General features: G+C 38.7%; 3 protein-coding genes and 1 pseudogene across 3 annotated transcripts; all 4 read right to left on the reverse strand.

Annotated features, from left to right (window-relative positions):
* Positions 1-1217: 1217 nt before the first annotated feature.
* Positions 1218-7201, reverse strand: LOC126584498 (uncharacterized; annotated as a pseudogene).
* On the reverse strand, positions 6951-8357 carry LOC126584499 (uncharacterized). The gene is made up of 3 exons (XM_050248857.1): positions 8270-8357; positions 7626-8125; positions 6951-7552 (listed from the first exon to the last, which is right to left on the reverse strand). Exons 1-3 carry the CDS (start codon positions 8355-8357, stop codon positions 7268-7270), a joined length of 873 nt encoding a protein of 290 aa, XP_050104814.1. The 3' UTR covers positions 6951-7267.
* Positions 8358-14484: 6127 nt separating this feature from the next.
* Positions 14485-15689, reverse strand: LOC126584147 (uncharacterized). Its single transcript, XM_050248617.1, has 3 exons — positions 15639-15689; positions 15288-15513; positions 14485-15209 (listed from the first exon to the last, which is right to left on the reverse strand). The coding sequence occupies exons 2-3, from the start codon at positions 15472-15474 to the stop codon at positions 14743-14745; spliced, it is 654 nt and encodes a 217-aa protein (XP_050104574.1). The 5' UTR covers positions 15475-15513; positions 15639-15689; the 3' UTR covers positions 14485-14742.
* Positions 15690-16501: 812 nt separating this feature from the next.
* Positions 16502-17873, reverse strand: LOC126584500 (uncharacterized protein At2g29880-like). Its single transcript, XM_050248858.1, has 2 exons — positions 17252-17873; positions 16502-17152 (listed from the first exon to the last, which is right to left on the reverse strand). Exons 1-2 carry the CDS (start codon positions 17591-17593, stop codon positions 16502-16504), a joined length of 993 nt encoding a protein of 330 aa, XP_050104815.1. The 5' UTR covers positions 17594-17873.
* Between the last annotated feature and the right edge of the window lie 1724 nt (positions 17874-19597).

A 19597-nucleotide genomic window follows, 5' to 3' on the forward strand; every position in this document is an offset into this window, starting at 1 on the left:
TTATAGCTCAATATAGGCTAACAATTAATTCCTCACAAAAAACGAGACGATAAACAACATATTTCATAAACTTGCTTAACATAAAAATCAGTTCATAAACTCATAAAGCATGCATTTTATTTATGCAATTAAATTAGGAAATTATGCAAATTTTAGAAAAGGTTCACTCACAGATACTCCTTAGCAGTAGAGTTGTGCGGATAAGGATTAAGAATTTCCTCACTAGCAACTTCACCTAAACAAAAAAAGGTAATAAATAAATAAAAGGATTTTCTAAAGGATTTGGGCTTGAACTAAATAAAATAAAGGATTTGGGTTGAATGGGTTAAGGTCTAATGGGTTTTAGGATTCTAAGGTTTTTGGGTTAAAAGGGTTTAGGGTGAAGAATGGTGGTTTGGGCTTAAACCCAAACCCACACTCACACACACGCACTGTACACACACACGAGGCCTGCACACACACACTGTGCAACCCAAAACACACACACACACACACTCCATGCACATGCACGGACACACACACAACCCACACACATGTACGCATGCACATACACACATGCACATACCTGCTCACATACATGCACATACGGCACTACACACACATTCACACACACGCACAACATACACACACACAAGGTACACAACAACACACACACACACAACACATCGCAGCTCACACCACTGCACACCTATACACGGCACTACCAATAAATAGCAAGGTAATTAAGTACCTGGGTTCGAATTCGAAGGGATTCGTGCACCCACAACAACAAACTCGCCGAAGTTCATCATCGGGGAAAGTATGCATGCACAAGCAGTGGATAACAGGGCTAAAATTGAAGGTGAGAGCTCAAAGCTCTCGGGTCTTCAATGGAAGAGCACTCGTAGTTGCTCTGATGTTGCATGCAAAGTTGTAGTCGTGTTCCTTATGTCCCAAAGGTTCAAAGTATCAAGATTTGGGGTTAAATTTGTGAAGGAATGAGCACTGGTGGTGGCTGGTTTCTTTCTCGGCGCCGGAGAGAAAGGAAAGAGAAGGTACGAAGAAATAGAAGGAAAATATGACTGAGAGGGAAGAGATACAATACTTGGGGGACAAAATTCAGGGGTGGGCCCTTCGGGCTCACCATTTAAAACTAAAAACCATTTTTTAAATAGAAAGTGGGTGTGGTTGTAACAATCTACCCCCTTTACAGAAATTTCATCCTCGAAATTGCGAATTTACATGAAAATAAAAGAATATTGATTCCGCATTGATTCCTCCGTTTCCCAAGTAGCTTCTTCGACTGCATGGTTCCTCCACAGTACCTTTACCAAAGGAATAACTTTGTTCTGCAACACATTATCCTGTCTGTCAATGATAGCCACTGGTTCTTCTACATAGCTAGCATCCAGATTTACTTCCAATGGTTCTACTTGGATGATATGAGAAGGATTCGGTACATATTTCCGAAGCATGGAAACATGGAAAACGTTATGAATTAGTGATAACTCCGGTGGTAACTCCAACCTATAAGCAACTGCACCAATTCTCTCAATAATCTGATAGGGACCGACGTATCGAGGATTCAGCTTTCCTCGCTTACCAAAACGAACAACACCCTTCTAGGGAGACAATTTCAAGAATACAAAGTCGCCCACTGTAAAATCATGATCCTTGGAGTGATTGTCGGCAATGCTTTTCTGTCGGTCTTGTGCTGCTTTCAAATTCGCTTTAATAAGAGCCAATCCCTGGCCGGAAGTGTGCCGACAAGGACGTCGGGCCCCTAAAGGGGGTGGATTGTAACACCCTACATCACCCAGGGGAGTGATATTTAAATGTATATTCCCATCCTTACCTAGCACGAGGCCTTTTGGGAGCTCACTGGCTTTGGGTTCCGTCGGAACTTCGAAGTTAAGCGAGAAGGTGGCCAGAGCACTCCCAAGATGGGTGATCCACTAGGAAGTTGCTCGTGAGTTCCCAGAAATAAAACCGTGAGAGCGTGGTCAAAGCCCAAAGTCGACAATATCGTGCTACGGTGGTGGAGCGGGCCCGTGAAGTTATCTGCCCCTGACCGGGATATGACACCCTACCCCGAGGTATAAGGTATACACACCTTTGAACGCCACATACGTGGCCATTTACCTCAACATAGCACACCTGACACCGAAGCCAAAGCCGAAACACCCAAATTATACGCCCACGAAGAACACGGGCATGTTTTGCTGCTACCACGAGTATAACGGTCATGATGGCAAGAAGTATATCACCATTCGTGATCATATTGAAACTTTGGCATGTGAAGGAAAAATTTATCAATTCTTCCTTCACCCTCTAAAGGGTAACCGTACCGTAACCAACGTCAGATGAATGTGATATATTCCACAAGTGGCAGCACACTTATCTAAATCTTCCAACAGACTATGAAAAATAATGAACGAGCTTTAAGGCCTGGCCACCAAGTGTTTCATGTGGAAGACATCAGGGAAGGCAAATATCAAAAGTCTAACTGGGATCCAATATGTTTCTACCCTGAGGAAGAAAGAGGTATCATCTATCCTCATAACGACCCACTGATCATGGAAGCTCACATAGCCAACTTTGAAGTACGACGAATCCTGGTAGACACGGGGGCTTCAGTCAATATCATGTTTACTGAAGCTTTCAAGGCACTTGATGTAGCTGAACACTTGCTCGATCGCTTGATTTTTCCTCTGATAAGCTTCTCCAGTGATATCGTGCAACCTTTAGGGAACATACACTTACCTTTCACCATTGGTACGGGCCCTTACACAGCTACCATTACCACTAGTTTCTTGGTGGTTGATTTCCCAACGGCATACAATGTTATCTTCGGACGCACATGCATCAATGATCTCATCCACACATATGTTGTTGATGAAATTTCCAACCTCTTATGGTAATGGTTACATCAGAGGAGATCAACTTAGTACACGATCATGTTACAACACTTCGGTCAAGCAACAACACCTGCATGTGCCCAAAGAAACCCTTTCTATACATGACCAAGTCATAAAGACCAGCCCAGACGAAGCCAACTTAGATCTTCATGGTGGCAACAGTCAACCCAACGATCATCGAGATGGCTCTTTCACCTAGCAAGCACAACCCGTTAAAGAGTTTGAGAATGTCTCTATCTCAAAAGATTATCCTGATCGCATGGTAAATATTGGCACCACTTTGTCACTACCCATTCGGTTGGCATTGATCTCTTTTTTGCAAGAGAACATTGAGGTCTTTGCCTAGTCATACGAGGACATGCCAGGCATCTATCCCGATATTATTTGTTATCGCTTAAGTATTAACCCCAAGACTAAGCCAGTGAGATAGAAGCAAAGATCTTATGACGCTGAACGGTACGAGGCAATGAAGGTAGAAGTTGAAAAACTCAAAGGCATAAGCTTCGTCCGCGAAGTCAATTATCCAACGTGGGTAGCAAATGTTGTCTTTGTTAAGAAAAATCCGACCAAGGAAAGTTTCCTGCTCCAAAAGGTCTTGTGGAGAATGTGTGTCGATTACACTGACCAAAACAAAGGATGCCCGAATGATAGCTTTCCTCTTCCTCTCATAGACAGACTTATAGACTCTACGGCAGGGTGTGAACTTCTGACCTTCATAGATGCTTACTCAGGATACAACCAAATCCTCATGAACCCTCCGGACCAAGAACACACAGCCTTCACTACTGATAGAGGACTATATTGCTATAAAGTCATGCCCTTCGGCCTAAATAATATAGGAGCGACTTATCAAAGATTAGTCAATTCAATGTTCATCGAACAGATTGGGAAGAGCATAGAAGTTTACGTTGATGATATGATAGTCAAGAGCAAACATGTTGACCAACACATCACCAACCTATCTGAAACTTTCACCATTCTGAAGAGGTATCAAATGAGGTTGAACCCCAACAAATGTGCCTTCGGCGTAGGCTCTGGCAAATTCTTAGGTTTCATGACAAGACAACAAGGCATTGAGGCTAATCTCGAGAAGATCAAAGCAATCCTCGACATGAAGGAACCGGTAACTTCAAAAGACATTCAGAGCCTTATTGGCAAGGTGGCAACCTTAACTAGTTTCATTTCTAAGGCCACAGATAGATGTGCTTCTTTCTTCAAAGCACTTAAGGAAAGTAAGAAGTACATTACATGGATTGATGAATGTGCCAAGGCATTCAAGAACTACATGATTAAAGCCCCTCTGCTCTTCAAATCTGAGGTTGGTGACACTCTCATTATCTATCTATCGGTATCGGCTTCAGCAGTAAGTTCCGTTCTCATTCGAAATGATGGTAATGTCGAACAGCCTGTCTACTACGCTAGTAAGGCCTTACAAGATGCAGAGACACAATACTCCAACATTGAAAAATTGGCTTTAGCATTGGTCATGTCTGCTTGAAAACTTCGCCCTTACTTCCAAGCATACTCCATCATCGTGCTTACCAATCATTTTGTTCGACAGATACTACAAAGTCCTGACACTTCGGGGTGAATAATCAAATGGGCAATAGCATTGGGTGAGTTTGACATCTCCTACCAACCAGAGCCAGCTGAGAAGGGCCAAGCAGTGGTAGACTTCATCGCCGACTTCACATATCCTGTTGACATTGTTTATACGCCTAAAGAAGTGGTTTCATTACCCTCGGAAGCTTAGAAAATATAACCAACAGCCCCAGCATGGAGGATATATGTTGATGGCTCGTCCAACCAACAGGGTTGTGGAGCAGAACTAGTTCCTACGACCCCCGACAAAGTGGCGATGAAGTATGCTCTTCGTTTCAAATTCAGGGCGTTGAACAATGAGGCCGAATATGAAGCTCTCTTAGCAGGCTTATGTTTGGCTAAACACCTTGGGGTTAAACGAATTGATATCTTCAGTAACTCCCAATTGGTGGTTAACCAGCTCACAAACAACTTTGACACTAAGGATAGCTCAATAGCATCATATCTGGCACAAACACAATTGTTGCTCAATCACTTCCACTACCAGATCACCCAAATTCCTCGAGCGGCAAACAGTCATGCAGATGCCTTGGCTCGCCTCACCTCAAAGGTGGAAGACAAGATTGGGAGAAAAATTCAGGTCAAATTGTTGGCAGCATCAAACACCATGGTCGCGGAAGTGTGCAACTTACAACAGGGGGATAGTTAGATTACCCTGATTTATAAATTCCTTGCTCATGACACCCTTCCAAATGACAAAGTCCAAGCTAAGCAGATTTGATACAAATATACCCGTTACTTGATCATTAATGACCAACTCTACAAGCGGGGTTTTAACCTACCATACCTGAGATACCTTATGCCCTCAGAGGCATAAATTAATCTTCGAGAAATACATGAAGAAGTCTGTGGAGATCATGATGTTCTCGATTCCTCGCACACAAGGCTTTTCGCCAAGGATATTACTGGCCAACACTTCACCAAGATGCCATCAGAATATCCCGCTCTTGTGATAAGTGTCAACGCTACGCAACTATTCCTCACTCATCTCCCGAGCCGCTCATTCCTATGATCAGCCCTTGGCCTTTCGCCTAATGGGGACTTGATTTAATCGGCCCAATACTTACAGGGAAGAGCAAGGTCCGCTACGCAATCGTTGCAGTTTACTACTTCACAAAGTGGGCCGAAGTAGAACTTTTGGCAACCATTACTGAGGCAAAAATAGAAGACTTCGTATGGAAGAACATCCTTTGCAGATTCAGCATTCCCAACGCGATAGTCACTGACAATGGGTGACAGTTCGACAATAATAAGTTCAGAATGTTCTGCTCTAAGTTCAACATCAACTTATGTTTCGCCTCCCCATCTCATCCCCAGTCTAATGGACAAGTTGAAGCCATCAACAAAATAATTAAGCGCACTTTAAAAACCAGCTTGGACAAGGCTAAAGGCTGTTGGCCAGAATTTGTACCCCAAGTTCTTTGGTCATACTACACTTCGTATCAGACTTCAACAAGAGAAACTCCATTCTCACTTGCTTTTGGTACAGATGCAGTTGTCCTAGTTGAGCTTGAGCAAGCAACATTCTGAGTCCAGAACTACGTGCAAAGCGAAAATGACAAATAACTTACCCTTAACTTAGATCTAGTTGAGGAACACATAAACTAGGTTCACTTGAGGAATGTCGCCTACAAATAGCGCATCTCTAATTACTATGACTCAATGGTCAAACCTCGTTCTTTCAAAGTAAGAGACTTGGTATTGAAGAAAAAGATTACTCTGCAACAGAGTCCCGAGTGAAGGAACACTCAATCCAAACTGGGATGGACCGTTTGAAGTTATTGGCATCATTCACCCTGGCTCATACAAGATTAAAAGCTCCGATGGCAAGACCCTTGGCCATCCATGGAACGCTGATCACTTGAAGTACTATTACAATTAAACTCACATTGTACAAGTGTTAAGCTTCAGCCGTTCGGCATCCTATGTAACGAAGACCATTGGCATGAATTCAATAAAGAGGTGATTTAGACAACTCGATCCTAATTCCCTTACATTCCTAGCAATGAAACACTCGGGTTCAAAGCTTCAACATGAATGCTCCCAACATGAAATAAAAGTTTAAGTATATGTCAACAAAACTATACAAATAAACGAATAGCTCCACAGTATATTCGTTCAATCTTACCCAAGTTATGGCTTACATCCAAACGAAAGATTTGCTCAAACATAACCAAGCATTCATCAATGATAGTGCAAATACTTGGCAATTAACATCAAACTATATGGCGCAAAGTCATAAAAATCCATAAATAAAAAGCTCTCAAGCTTACAACATGGCACCTGCCATACAAACAACAAACTAGTATATCCAGAGTACATGACACATGCCACACAAACAACAAACTCGTACATCCATAGTACATGCAGAAAAAGAGGGCACTATGAGTCATCCTCATCCAAGGCCGAACCCTTGACAATATCACTCTGCGTTTCAACCCCATCGTCATCACCACATTCCTCAGCATTTCCAGGATCATCCCCACTCTCCTGAGACTGCTCACCGATACTAGCCTCATTATCAGAGTCATCATCACTACTAGGATCAACTGCGAGGACAAAGGCTTCACCTTTTTATCGGTACTCATCCATCTCATCACGGTACTTTCGGATAATGCTTCCATTGTCATAATGTTCAAGAACGGCCATCCATTTCCTTTTCTCAAAATTAGCCGCCCGGATGCAGTGAGGTCTAAAAGCATCGTGAAAGGCTTGGGAACCTAAGAACTTCTGCACGGCAGCGTCCCTCTTAGTTGGGATACTCCTCTTCAGCCCAGAACCTCAACCAAGGCACTATCCAACTCCCCTTTAACCTTGAAAACATCAAGGATGGTTGTCTTTAACTGTTTCTTAGTCGCTTCCAATTGTTTCTTGAGCCTCACGTTCTCACCATTTCGCTTCTTCAAACTCTCAAAGTTTTTATCCTTAGGGCGGATGGCATCAGCCAAAGCTTTACTCATTTTTCTAGCGTCATTCACAAGCTGTTTATTCTCTTTAAACTTTGCCTTGTACCGCTTGACCTCTTGTAATCTGTCTTCGTACTCGGTCATAACCTACATGACAAGATGATTGTCACTACCAGGAAAAAAAAGGGAGAAAGTAAAGAAATGACATAGTAACATTTACATAAGAAGATAGCCTTATCATCCGGTCACGATCTGATTCGTTCTCATCTAGCGGCTCGCCAAGCTTATCAACAGTGGATCGACGTCCCGCCAGACAATTATTGACATACCTAAAATTACTTGGTTGCATGACAACCTTCAAGTCCTTCCAATGGATGCTGCCAACCTCTTCCTTGTACTTCCTCTTACGGCTGGAGCTAGGGTCACCTTCTTGGTCAGTAGACTCCATGTTTGGAGGAAAGATAGGGTTGATGGTAGGAAGATGAGGTAACGATCGTCTCTCCTCCCCTGCAACTATGGCAGCAACACACCCGATGGCCTCAACTTCAGCCTTCTTTGAGGCAACAATCTTGAAGACCTCCTCTTGCGACTTAGGTTTAAGGGCTGGCCTCACCCGGTGCTTACGAGCTCCCTTATGAAACAAAATGTCGTCTATGGGAACTAACATGGGTGTTTTCCCTTTCTTGGCGCTAGTCTCCCCTTTCTTGCCCACTTTCTCCACTAAACAAGAAAAATCAAAGTAAGGAATGCAACTTTGTAAAAGAAAGAGGGGGCGAAATGAAAGATATAACTTACTTGCTCGTCTCTGGCACTCCGACATTAGGGGCTGGAAACCGTACTTTTGAAATAAGGGTCGTAACTTACCCAAATGTCTATCCTCTTTGGACACCCTCAACACTTTCTCTACGTCAGCTAGCTCCCGTCCGGACAGCTTGATGGTCCATCGTATCATTGTAAGAAGAAAAATGTTAGAAGCAAGAGAAAATTACAACTAATAGCAAATAATGCAAGCAATGGATACATTACAACCTACAGTCTGGAAGTGAGTAGGAACACGTCACTCAGGCGTGACACCCTTAGCATACTCCCAATCATTATAAAGAAAGCACCAACGGTTTTTCCAAGTGCAGTACGCTTTTTTCTTACCAAAGACAATACGCTCTCTCTCACTCCGACATGCTCACTCGGTATACCTAGTGCATGCTTTCACCGGCGCATCTTATAACAGTAGCGCCACTGATGAAATGAAGGCTCACCTAACCCATATTCCATCCAAATAATATAAAATCGGATCAAGGTATCCCAAAAACCAAGATAGAGTTGCCCATGCGCATATTCAATGAAAGACAGCATTCGTTGCAACCACGGGTGCAAAGGCAGCTTCACCCCTAAAGTCAATAATATCTGGGTATAGAACATAACATGACCCTTGGGCGGTTCAGAGGACAATTCTTCATGATGCACCAAACGCATTCCTACACTACGATGGATACTACATGACTGCCTTAGGGCATCAAGCCGTCTTTCGCTATCTAACATGTTTTTCACTAAATGGTCTGCTGTGAACTCAGAGCGATATATGGGTATGGCATCACAAACAACCCCCTCACCCACTGACATGAAGAAGGAAGAACCGATATTGACTAAGGTTTGACAATTACGAAGATCACCCAATCTCGAATTTTTTATACAAGACTCCAACAAAGGCCTTGAAGACTTCAACATTGCAAGCTCAAACCTAGAGTTAGAGTTAGGGGAGCCCTCATCACTAGGACTTCCAGACTCTTACATCTACAACAAACAGAAACAAACTCTATAACCACATGAAATATCGAAACATAAGGAAGTTCCTAGAGCATGGAGAAAAGCTCAATCAGTTCATTATGTTCTCAACCAAATACATGAACACTCAAACAATTCAACAGGAATGAAAGCATGTGATCTAGTGGAGAAGACTACCAACCTAAAGATAGTGCAAAGCAATGCCAGAATCCCTCTCAACTATAAGAGCACTTTGTCTCCAAAAATCACTACAAAATGAGCAAATGAAGACAATGAAAAAGTGGAAACTTATCAATCTTATAGGGTTCAACATTGCCAAAGAAATTCAAAATTCAAACCATGAGAAAACCCCACATGGCAAGTCTTCAAACTTCTACACAAGCTAGGGAGTTTTCAAATTTCAAACTTACAGCATCCCCTCTCCTCCTAAAAAGAAAAAAGAAAAAAAGAAAAAAAAGGGAGGAGGTGAACACATTAGCTTCATCAAATGAGTTCAACCACAATTCTCAAAAGCTTCACACACTCTTGATCAAGATAGTGTGAAACAAAACCAATTTATGGTGCCAACAAAAGCTTCATCAATGAAGTTCAACCACAATTCCCAAAAGCTTCACACACTCTTGATCAAGATAGTGTGAAGCAAAACCAATTTATGTTGCCAACAAAAGCTTCATTAATGGAGGGCAACTACAATTCTCAAAAGCTTCACACACTCTTGATCAAGACAGTGTGAAGCAAAACCAATTTATGGTGCCAACAAAAGCTTCATCAATGGAGGGCAACTACAATTCTCAAAAGCTTCACACATTCTTGATCAAGATAATGTGAAGCAAAACCAATTTATGGTGCCAACAAAAGCTTCACCTACAAAGCTTCACCTACAAAGCTTCAACTACAAAATCAGAGAGTTATTGCTTTTCTCTTCTTATTTTTTCCTCTCTTTCCCTCCTTCTAATTGGTTGCTCCCCCCTTTCTTGTTTTTGATTGGTCCTCCTAACCCTATATCGATCTGGGCCCTTACAATTAATTCCTAAAATCTATAGTATCACAACTTTAAACGTCCGTAACTATACCGTTATAATCCGGACTCGCAAACGGTTTTCGCCTATGCATTCATGGGATCGAGCTCTATTCTAAATTATAAATTATGACCTCGAAAGGTCTACGGAATTTAAATAATTAATTTCCAAACTTCAAACTTTTTAACTAATTTAATTAAAATCTAAATCCAAATAAATTAATATAAAATCCAGAAAATAACATAAAATTTCAATAATAACAATGCGTAGATTATAACAGTGAAATCTAGAAACGGGATTTCACAACTCGTATGACGAAGGCGGCATAAGAATTATTCCAAACAACCAGCAAAATCAAAGTGTTGTAGTTGAAGCCTTGTATAAGAGGTGAAGAACCAAATTATCAAATTATCATTATCTAAAGGTGCTTCTAGTCACAAACCCCTAAACCCTAATATTCTGTCGAGGGGAGGATAACGGGAGTGTAATTTGCACGGTGACACCAACAACCTTCATCTTTGCTCATCCCTTATTTCTCTATTACTAACAAAAAGAGAAAATTAAAACTTATAATGGGTCCTAAGGTTTTTATGAACTTCGAAATGACGAAACGTGAGACAATTGAAATTTGAGTCAAGGGCAGGAATTTAGGTAAGGACTAGGATTATCTCTCCTTCTTTTCTCATCCCCTCCTCTCACATTCTCTTATTTTGTCTTTCTCTTGCTATAAAAAATTAATATAAGATGTTGATGTAGCTTAACCGTGACCGTTCAAATAGGAGGGGTGGAAGCGGAGGGAAAAAAAGAGGGAAGATAATCCTACTCCTTTAGGTAAAACACAAGTCAAATCAAATCAATTCAATGTGTATATATGTTTTTTTGGTCAAATAGTTCAATGTATTGAGCTATCTCCTTTGACTTCCCAACTCTTTTTTTTTTTTGGTCAAAGGTAAATATTATTACCAAGCACACACATATACATAGGTGACCCACTTACAATAAAAGCACAAAACAAAGATATAAACCTCTGTTGCAACACAAAAAAGAGCCCAACACAAACTCTAGGGTCCAAAACAGAAAAACCAAGCAGCTGGTTTCCTCTATTTTCGCCGGAGCACCAACCATTAACAACGAACCAACTTCCCTTGCTGACGCCGAAGATCCAACAAGGCAAAGCCCCAGAAACGAAAAGAAGAAGACTCCACCTACTTGCAACAAGAACCACAGATATCCAAATCGCAACCACCAAGGAAAAGAAGCTAGTGGAAAATTACACAAGCAACAGCGCCGAGAATGGTGGACAAGTGGATGGTCGTGGTATAAACACCCGAGCCGGAACTCTACGCACCATTCGATTAACCTGCAAAACGCAGAAATGGGGAGCAAGTACAGATCTGGAATTTTTTGGGAGTGAAGGAAGACGGAGCCAAATGGAATAGACAGAAGATGGATTGATTAGAACTATGTAAGTGAAAAAATAGCAAGAAGAAGATGAAGGGGAAGGTCGGAATTTGGGGCTTACCGATCGAAGGCGGAAGGGGATGGGATGGTAGTGAAAAATTAACAGGAAAACATGGGAAACACAAATAAAAAGAGAAAGGAAGAAAAGGGAAAAAAAAAAAAGGGTTGCTACCGACCCTGACCACTGCTAGGGCCGGCGACCAAGCGATTCGTTAGAATTTTTACCACTCACAACCCAGTGAGAAGACCTCTCACGCAGAGAGAAAAGCTTTTTTGACTTCCTAACTTCAATTTAACTTTTCTATCAAAACCCATATAGGAGGAGGATGGTGCATCTTGTGTCTTTGGAACTGAGTTGAACTCTTATAAGGCCTATAGGGCAAAGTGTTGCACCTACTCCTGCCATTGTCAGGGGAAGAGAGCAAGCTAGATGAATTTGAACCATGGTAAATCCAACCATGAAGAGAGAGCTTTCATCAAAAGCCATATTATAAAGGGGTGTGCTATCCATGCACCATTTTTTACTTCTCATAAACTTTTTTAATTTTCGAATGTCGGATCGGATGAATTGAATAAAATCAAATGATAGAAATTAACAAAGGGTGTGAAATAAGTAAAAATAAGTGTGTGAATAATACACGCCTTTTATAAATAGGGTGGTCTAGAATTTAAAAAAAAGATGGGCCAAAGGCCCATTTCCAACAAAATCGATATTGTCCCAAATTTGGTAATTACCACCTGCACAATTCATCAGGTGTGAGATTTTATCACAAAAGACCTTGGTATTAGTTGGAGTGAGTTGAGATATTTAAACTCTTCTCTTCACATAAATTTGGTCGATGTGGATATTTCAACAGGTGGTGCTGCTATCCACATCTCTTTTTACTTCCCACACACCTTCTGTTAATTTCTGTCATTTAATCATCTTCAATTTATTTGATCCGACAACCTACAATTAAGATTTTCAATGAAAAGTAAAAAATGAATGTGTGGATAGTATCCTATAAAATAATTTTAAGGGTGACAAATAATGTAGTGTAATTTCAAATCTAACTGCTCTAAACAAAAATTGCATTGGGGTTTTTGTATTCATTAATTTATGCATTTTCTGACTAAAAAATCGATTATCATTAGTTTTTTGTTTCTTTAATTTTGTTTTCGTCAAATTTTGCTTCTTTAATTTTGACTTTTTACTTATTGCTTGTGCATGTCATATGAAGTGAAAACTGATTTAACGAACTAATAAGCATGCAATTCATCAAGAGCCTAGAAACCCTCAGCAGCAGATCACATGGATGGATGTGAACCAACTCTCCCACAGAACTATCATCATAAGAAGATTGGACATGAGTGCAGCAATCTTACTAGTAATTAATTGCAGCAATCTTACTAGTAATTAATCAATTTTTTGAAGCCTACTGGAAAAAAAAAAAGGAAATTGAAGGAGCATATTTAATTCATGAACCTGGTTTTTTTCACTGATTTTTTTTTCTTTAACAAATTTAATATTGAAAAAAAGGTTGGTTCTGGTCCTAATCAATCTAATGGTTATAATTAAACCTTATTTATTTAAATAATTTGATCAAAGTCCCTGACAGTATTTAATAGATTTAACTCCTACATTTATGCATTCAATATCCCACAAATTTAAATAATATTTTTCCAATATAACAATTACTTAAAAATCAATAATAGAGTAATATCATGCTTTACATAGTTCTAGAAAAAAAAAAGATAATGTACCCATGTAACTATTGATATATTTTAAGAAATAACTATTAACATATTTAAAATATAAAATAAATACATATAATCAGCATGGGTACATTCACAAAAAAATATGGGTACATATCAAAATTCAAAATTATGGGTACAAATTAAAACTAAAAAGAATATTGGTACAAATTAAAAAAAAAAAGGAACAAATTAAAAATAGACACATATGAAAAAAATACTAAAAAGATATATTTGGAAATGATTAATAAGTTTTTCATTTTTAAAATTGACAAATGATGACTTGTAAATAATTTTAGGGGGGTGTATTCAATTGAGATTTTGAGAGAGTTTCAGAGAATCTAATTCCATGGAATTTGAGGGAATTTGAGTGAAAAAAAATCACTTTCCAGGGATTTTGAGTTAAAGTTTCATAGAATTCACATGGATTGTGAGAGAATTCTTTGCATGGGCTTAGAGAATTTCAGAGAGTTTATTCATGAATTTCAAGAGATTTGTTTGAATTCCCATGAAATCACAATGATTATTTTATTTCAAGAAAAGCCAAATTGATTGGTAAAATTGGGTTGTCCCAGAAGGCAAAAGAAAAACTCTGATGTACTTCTTGAATTTTGACCAATCCATTTATAGGCAACTATATCAGGGAGAAAAATTTCCAGACCAACATCAAGAAAGTACCACTAATATAATGTTCAGGTTATGGAACGGAATCTTTGTGCCGCATAAGTGCAATACAGAATGGTGATAGTAAGATTTACATATCCAGTGATTCTGATCATGTCTCATGGCTGATTGATTGGAACAACAAGTTTCTACCTGCCGGTAGGCTTCGCTTTATGCCAAAAACTACACAGGAAGCTATCCAGTCTTGCTCTAGGAAGGGGACATTGGAGAAATGGCTTTTAGATCAAGTTAAGGTTCGTTTCGTGAGTGTAAATGAATATGCAAGGTATCTCCTTGACAATTCACTTAATAAGCGGAAGCTTGTGATTGCATTTGCCCACTTCAAGTCTCACATAATTTTGCAAAGTGCATAGAAGGTGGTTGGCTGAAGGTTACTTTGAATGGCTCTCCCGGTTTTAGGCCACCTTCGCAGTCATTCCTAATTGACTTACATGTAAGAAACAGAGACCAACCTGCAAATTGTGCTCAACTCAATCAATAAAAACACTAATGGAATGTACCAAACAGTTCTTTTGAACACGAAAAAGAAACATTTTTCAAACTCAACATATGCCAATGGTCCTCAAGCCTTTTATTCTACCACCATCCTAAAATCCGAGGGATCAAGAATAGAAATTAAAAAAAAAATCCATAAAATCAAATAATCCCCTCTATTTCTCATCTTTGAATCCTATCATTCACAGCATCTGTCCACATATTTGTAGCTATGCCAGCTCTCCATGCATTAGCAATCTGTCGTTGTTGCTCTTGGGTTTGATTACCTGGTTCATCATCATTTTCTTCATCATCAGATTCATCGTCTTCAGATTCAATTGGAAATTCATCAGAACGACACTCCTTGCGAAGAAAGTTGTGCAATCCTGCACAAGCTAACACTAACTCTGCTTGTGTTTTAATTGGAAATGGAGGTGCTGACTTAAAAATTGTGAATCGAGATTTAAATACACCAAATATCCTCTCCACTACATTTCTCAAGGAAGCATGTCGAAGATTGAACAACTCATTTGCATTTACAGGGTCACGATTGTTACCAGCAAAATCTTGGAGATGATACCGAACACCTCGAAACGGAGCTAAAAATTGACGACGATTGGCAAATCCACAATCCACTAGAAAAAATTTACCTAAAATAAGAACAAATAAAATTATATGTCTAGTAATTCCTAGAATAAAAAACAACAAATAAATGAATGAATAAGAACCTTCTGGCACTTTAAGTCCGTTCGTCCTTGATACAGCATCATCTAACACTTTGGAGTCATGAGCTGAACCCTCCCATCCGCTAAGAACATATAGGAATTCCAAATCAAAGTTACAAGCAGCTAATACATTTTGTGTTATTTTTCCATGACGATCACGATAGCTAGCTACTTCGGGTCCTGATACCATGGCTGGTATATGTGTTCCGTCAATAGCTCAAATGGAATCCTAAAATATGTACTAGAGTTAATTAAAAAACTTAAAATAAGGGCAAAACCTTTTACGTAATACATAGCTATGTATATGCTTATGAAATTGAAATAACAATTACTATAATAATATTACTTACTAACCTTAAAATAAGGGTAAAATCTTGTACTTTCTCTTATTTTAGTTGGAACCGTGGACCCAGGTTTGACCATCAAATCTTGTGCAATTGTGTTCAAGGCTTTCAAAACGATGTTGAAATTTTTGCTTGTAAAATGTGACCGCCGAAATGTGTCCCGACTTTGGCAATATCGAGAATTTTGACCAACGGTAAGTAGAAATGTAGCAACCATTTCTTCAATACAAATAAATCTTGTACCCTTCAAATGCGTCTTCTCCGTAATGATGTCGCATAGCTTTAGGAAAACATCAGGATACATTCTATATAGTACTCGAAATTCTTGAGGATCCTCATTCAATACCTTGTGAATATAATTATAACCAATTCTACTAATTGGTCGTCGAGCCAATGGACGTTCAATATGATCATCATGTATGATAACCATTAACGCATTTAGAACTTGAACTATTGCTTGTAATGCCATCAATAGTAACTTAATGGCTTCGTGATATTCTTCTTCTTCTTCTCTTTCTTCGTCCATTTCTTCATCTACTTCTTCTCTTTCCATTTCCTCTTCATACATGTTTTCAGACATTATATAGAGAGAGAGAGAGAGAGAATCACCTAAAAATAAAAAATGTATCCATTAGAGCATAAAAGAAACAAAGGTAAGGAAGCAAACTACTTCTTCTGTCATTCAAACCAAAGTCAACATATTATTAAACAAAGTACATATTCCAAGGTCAAAATGATTTACCGAACCAAACTCAACATATTATCAAACTATGTAAATGCTCCAATATCAAATTTTAAATAACGGAACTAAAGTCAACATATTATCAAACAAAGTAAATATTCCAAGATGTAACAAATCCGAAATAACCACATTCAATTCATATTGTATTTTATCCACTCTGAGCGTTCTTCTGGTGTCATTTGCAAGAACTCTTTTTTCATTCCCAACTGTTGAACCAATGCAATTGCTTTGTAACGAACGGGAGGATCCAAGTTTGGAGTCTCTTTGATAGCATCCCAAAGATTGTTGTTTTTCTCTTCTTCTTTTTTCTCCTTTTCCATTTTATCTCTAGCTTTTTCTCTTTTCTCCATTATGCTATGAATTCCTTGAATTTCAGTAGCAATTGCAGCAATCGAATCCATTCCAAGGGAAACTTTTTCTATAAGAACGATGTGAGGGGTGGTCCCATTTGATTTTAGCTCAGACTCAGGTCGAGATCTTTTCCTTGGAAGTAGCTTTTGTACGGGTGTTGGAGCGGAACCCTCCAAATTTGCATTTAGGAAAGATGATGCATATGATGGATTTTGAAATAATGGATCAAGTTGCTCAAAGCTCTCATCAGGTGAAGGAAATTCGTTTACTCTAATTGGCCTACTTTCTTCGACTGTATATGTTGTGGCATCAGTATCATCACCCAATCCAATTGAGTTATTTCCTTTAGCTGTTCCATCGCCAAATACAGTCATCAAATCTTCATAGTCCGTAAATGTCTCTTTGCGAATACCTTGACTCTTTGGGTGGGACTAGCAAAAAAGAAAAACATAATAAATGTTAAAATACAAAATCAATAAAAATGAAAGATCATCATGTAAATAATACATTCGATAAGAAAAAGAACTCACCCTAAGGAAGCCTTCCCATACTTCATCACTAGCCGTGAACTTCTTTGTGATGGGGTCCCAACCAAATCCCGAACTATGCCTAAAAAGTTGACATATTGATTGATATCGACCCCTCAATGTTTTCACACGGTTCTTAACATGATCTTGAGTTTTTTGACACCCAAGTTTTTCATTGAGCACAAGAACAATTTTGGCTTCTATAGTCTGCTTGCTTATTATGCCATTAGCATCACGCCATCCATTTTTTACGGCCTCAACAAGTAGTTGCAACAACATGCTGCTCTCTTCCACGGACCATTGATTATAGTTTCCTTTTCCCTTTTCTTGTTGTGAATCTCCCATTTATGATCTTTTAGATGATACATCATAATTATACAATGAATCAATGCACATAATAAAAACTGAACTACATGCATAGGATTGCAAATAAGACAATTTGAACAAAAGAAATTGAACAACAGACCAGTCAAGTATCACCCTAGTTACATTGACATTTTGACCGAAAGCTATCTCACCCTTATTTGACAAAAAATCAACGGATGCTAAAAACATGATAACCAAACACATAATGAACCCCACAGTCAATGGATCCCAAAACCATCTTTGTGGATTCCAGTTGATATTTTTTACAATCAAAAGCAAGTACAAGGTGAAAAAATTAATTCAACAACCCACAGATTTTTTTTTTGGATAGATTTTCGACATCCAACAGCAAGTCGTAAACCCACATGCATATTCAACAAAGCACGAAATCATAAACCCAAACCCATATTCAAATCCTGATAAATCCTAGACTAGAAAACCCTAACCCTAGAACGAGATTACACAGTATCCAAACAAGAAAAATCTGAAGAAAACATGTACAAGGTGAACAGTTTACCTTCAAGCTTGTTTTTGGAGCAGGCGCCGTCTCTAGAGAGAATGAGCAACCCACAAAGTCGCTCAAAATTTCTAGGGGTGAGGTGAGATTTCACAGGCTCTTTGGTATTTATAGGTTTCACCTTGAAATCCTCCAAAATCCACCAATTCACAAATTCCTTCAAATTCAATTCGTTTTCCAATACACCTAAATTTTTAGAGACTTTGAAAAAATCACAATTGAATACACCTAGATTTATAGGAATTTTTAAAAAGTCTCTAGAAATCTCAATTGAATACACCTATATTTCTAGAGACTTTTAAAAAGTGTTTAGAATTCTCAATTGAATACACCTAAACTTTTATGAAGTCTTTTAAATTCCTAATTGAATACCCCTAGAATTATTAATTCCCTGAAACTCTCCCAGAATCTCAATTGAATACACCCCCCTTAATATTCAAACAATGACATGGAGATTAGTCAAGGAACTTTGATAAAAAATGAAAACAGAAATAAGGTTTCAATTAATGAGAAGAAAAAATGAGGGTTGAGAACCTAATTTATCCTTAATAAACCCTAATCATTATGCTCTAGTTTTGGTTTAGAACGTCTCTAAACGACTGACTAGCTAGCTAGCTCAAGGAAGAAACCCTAATTATATACTTGAATTTTGGAAAGAAAGAACATCTATAAATGGATATTTGTTTTCCTTAGATTGCTTGAAGGTATATGTGTTTTAGTTAATCTTTCTTTCCCAAAAAGAAGGTAAAGTAAAAGTTAAAAGAAGCTTCATGAAATTTTGGGCAAATCAGAGTGCCAAACCAAACTTGAAACTAATGAGGAACCGAGACCAAACTAGCTAGCTAGCTAAAGGAAGAAACATTGACAGGCTAGAAAAAAGAAGAGAGAGAGAGAGAGAGAGAGAGAGAGAGAGAGAGAGGTACTGTACTGGCCTGCTGGGCTGCTTGAAGGGAAAACACAATCTCCAAATGAGGAGTTTGCCTTTTTCTGTATATGGAAGTTTCTTGAGGGAAGAAATAAATTTCCAAATCTGAGCGACCCTACTTCTCCCAATTTTGAAGCATAAACTCTGAGACAAATGATAACACTAAATAGATTGACGCAAACAAGACACGGTGATTGTCCTGACTCAGATTTGCATCTCTTAACAATACCAAACAAAAGCCAAATGGCCTACGGAAAGAGAATATGATGACTCAAAGAAAGGAGAAAGGAGAGTAGTCAGAAGGAGCGGATTACACAGCTTCTTTACAGAAAGTGAAATATTATATGTAATTATATTATAATTTGAAACAAGTTTGGGAAGTTGCTGACGGAAACATAGATAGTAGACCATATGTTTTTACGTAAGTAGTGAAATTTTTTAATTTTTAAGTTATTAACTTTTTAACATAAATAATCCATAATTTATATATGAATATATGATATATCATATCGTGTGACGGTCACGTTAAAAAACCTCTCCG

Source organism: Malus sylvestris, chromosome 10 (assembly GCF_916048215.2).
Source record: "Malus sylvestris chromosome 10, drMalSylv7.2, whole genome shotgun sequence".
In the NCBI taxonomy this organism is placed as follows: domain Eukaryota; kingdom Viridiplantae; phylum Streptophyta; class Magnoliopsida; order Rosales; family Rosaceae; genus Malus; species Malus sylvestris.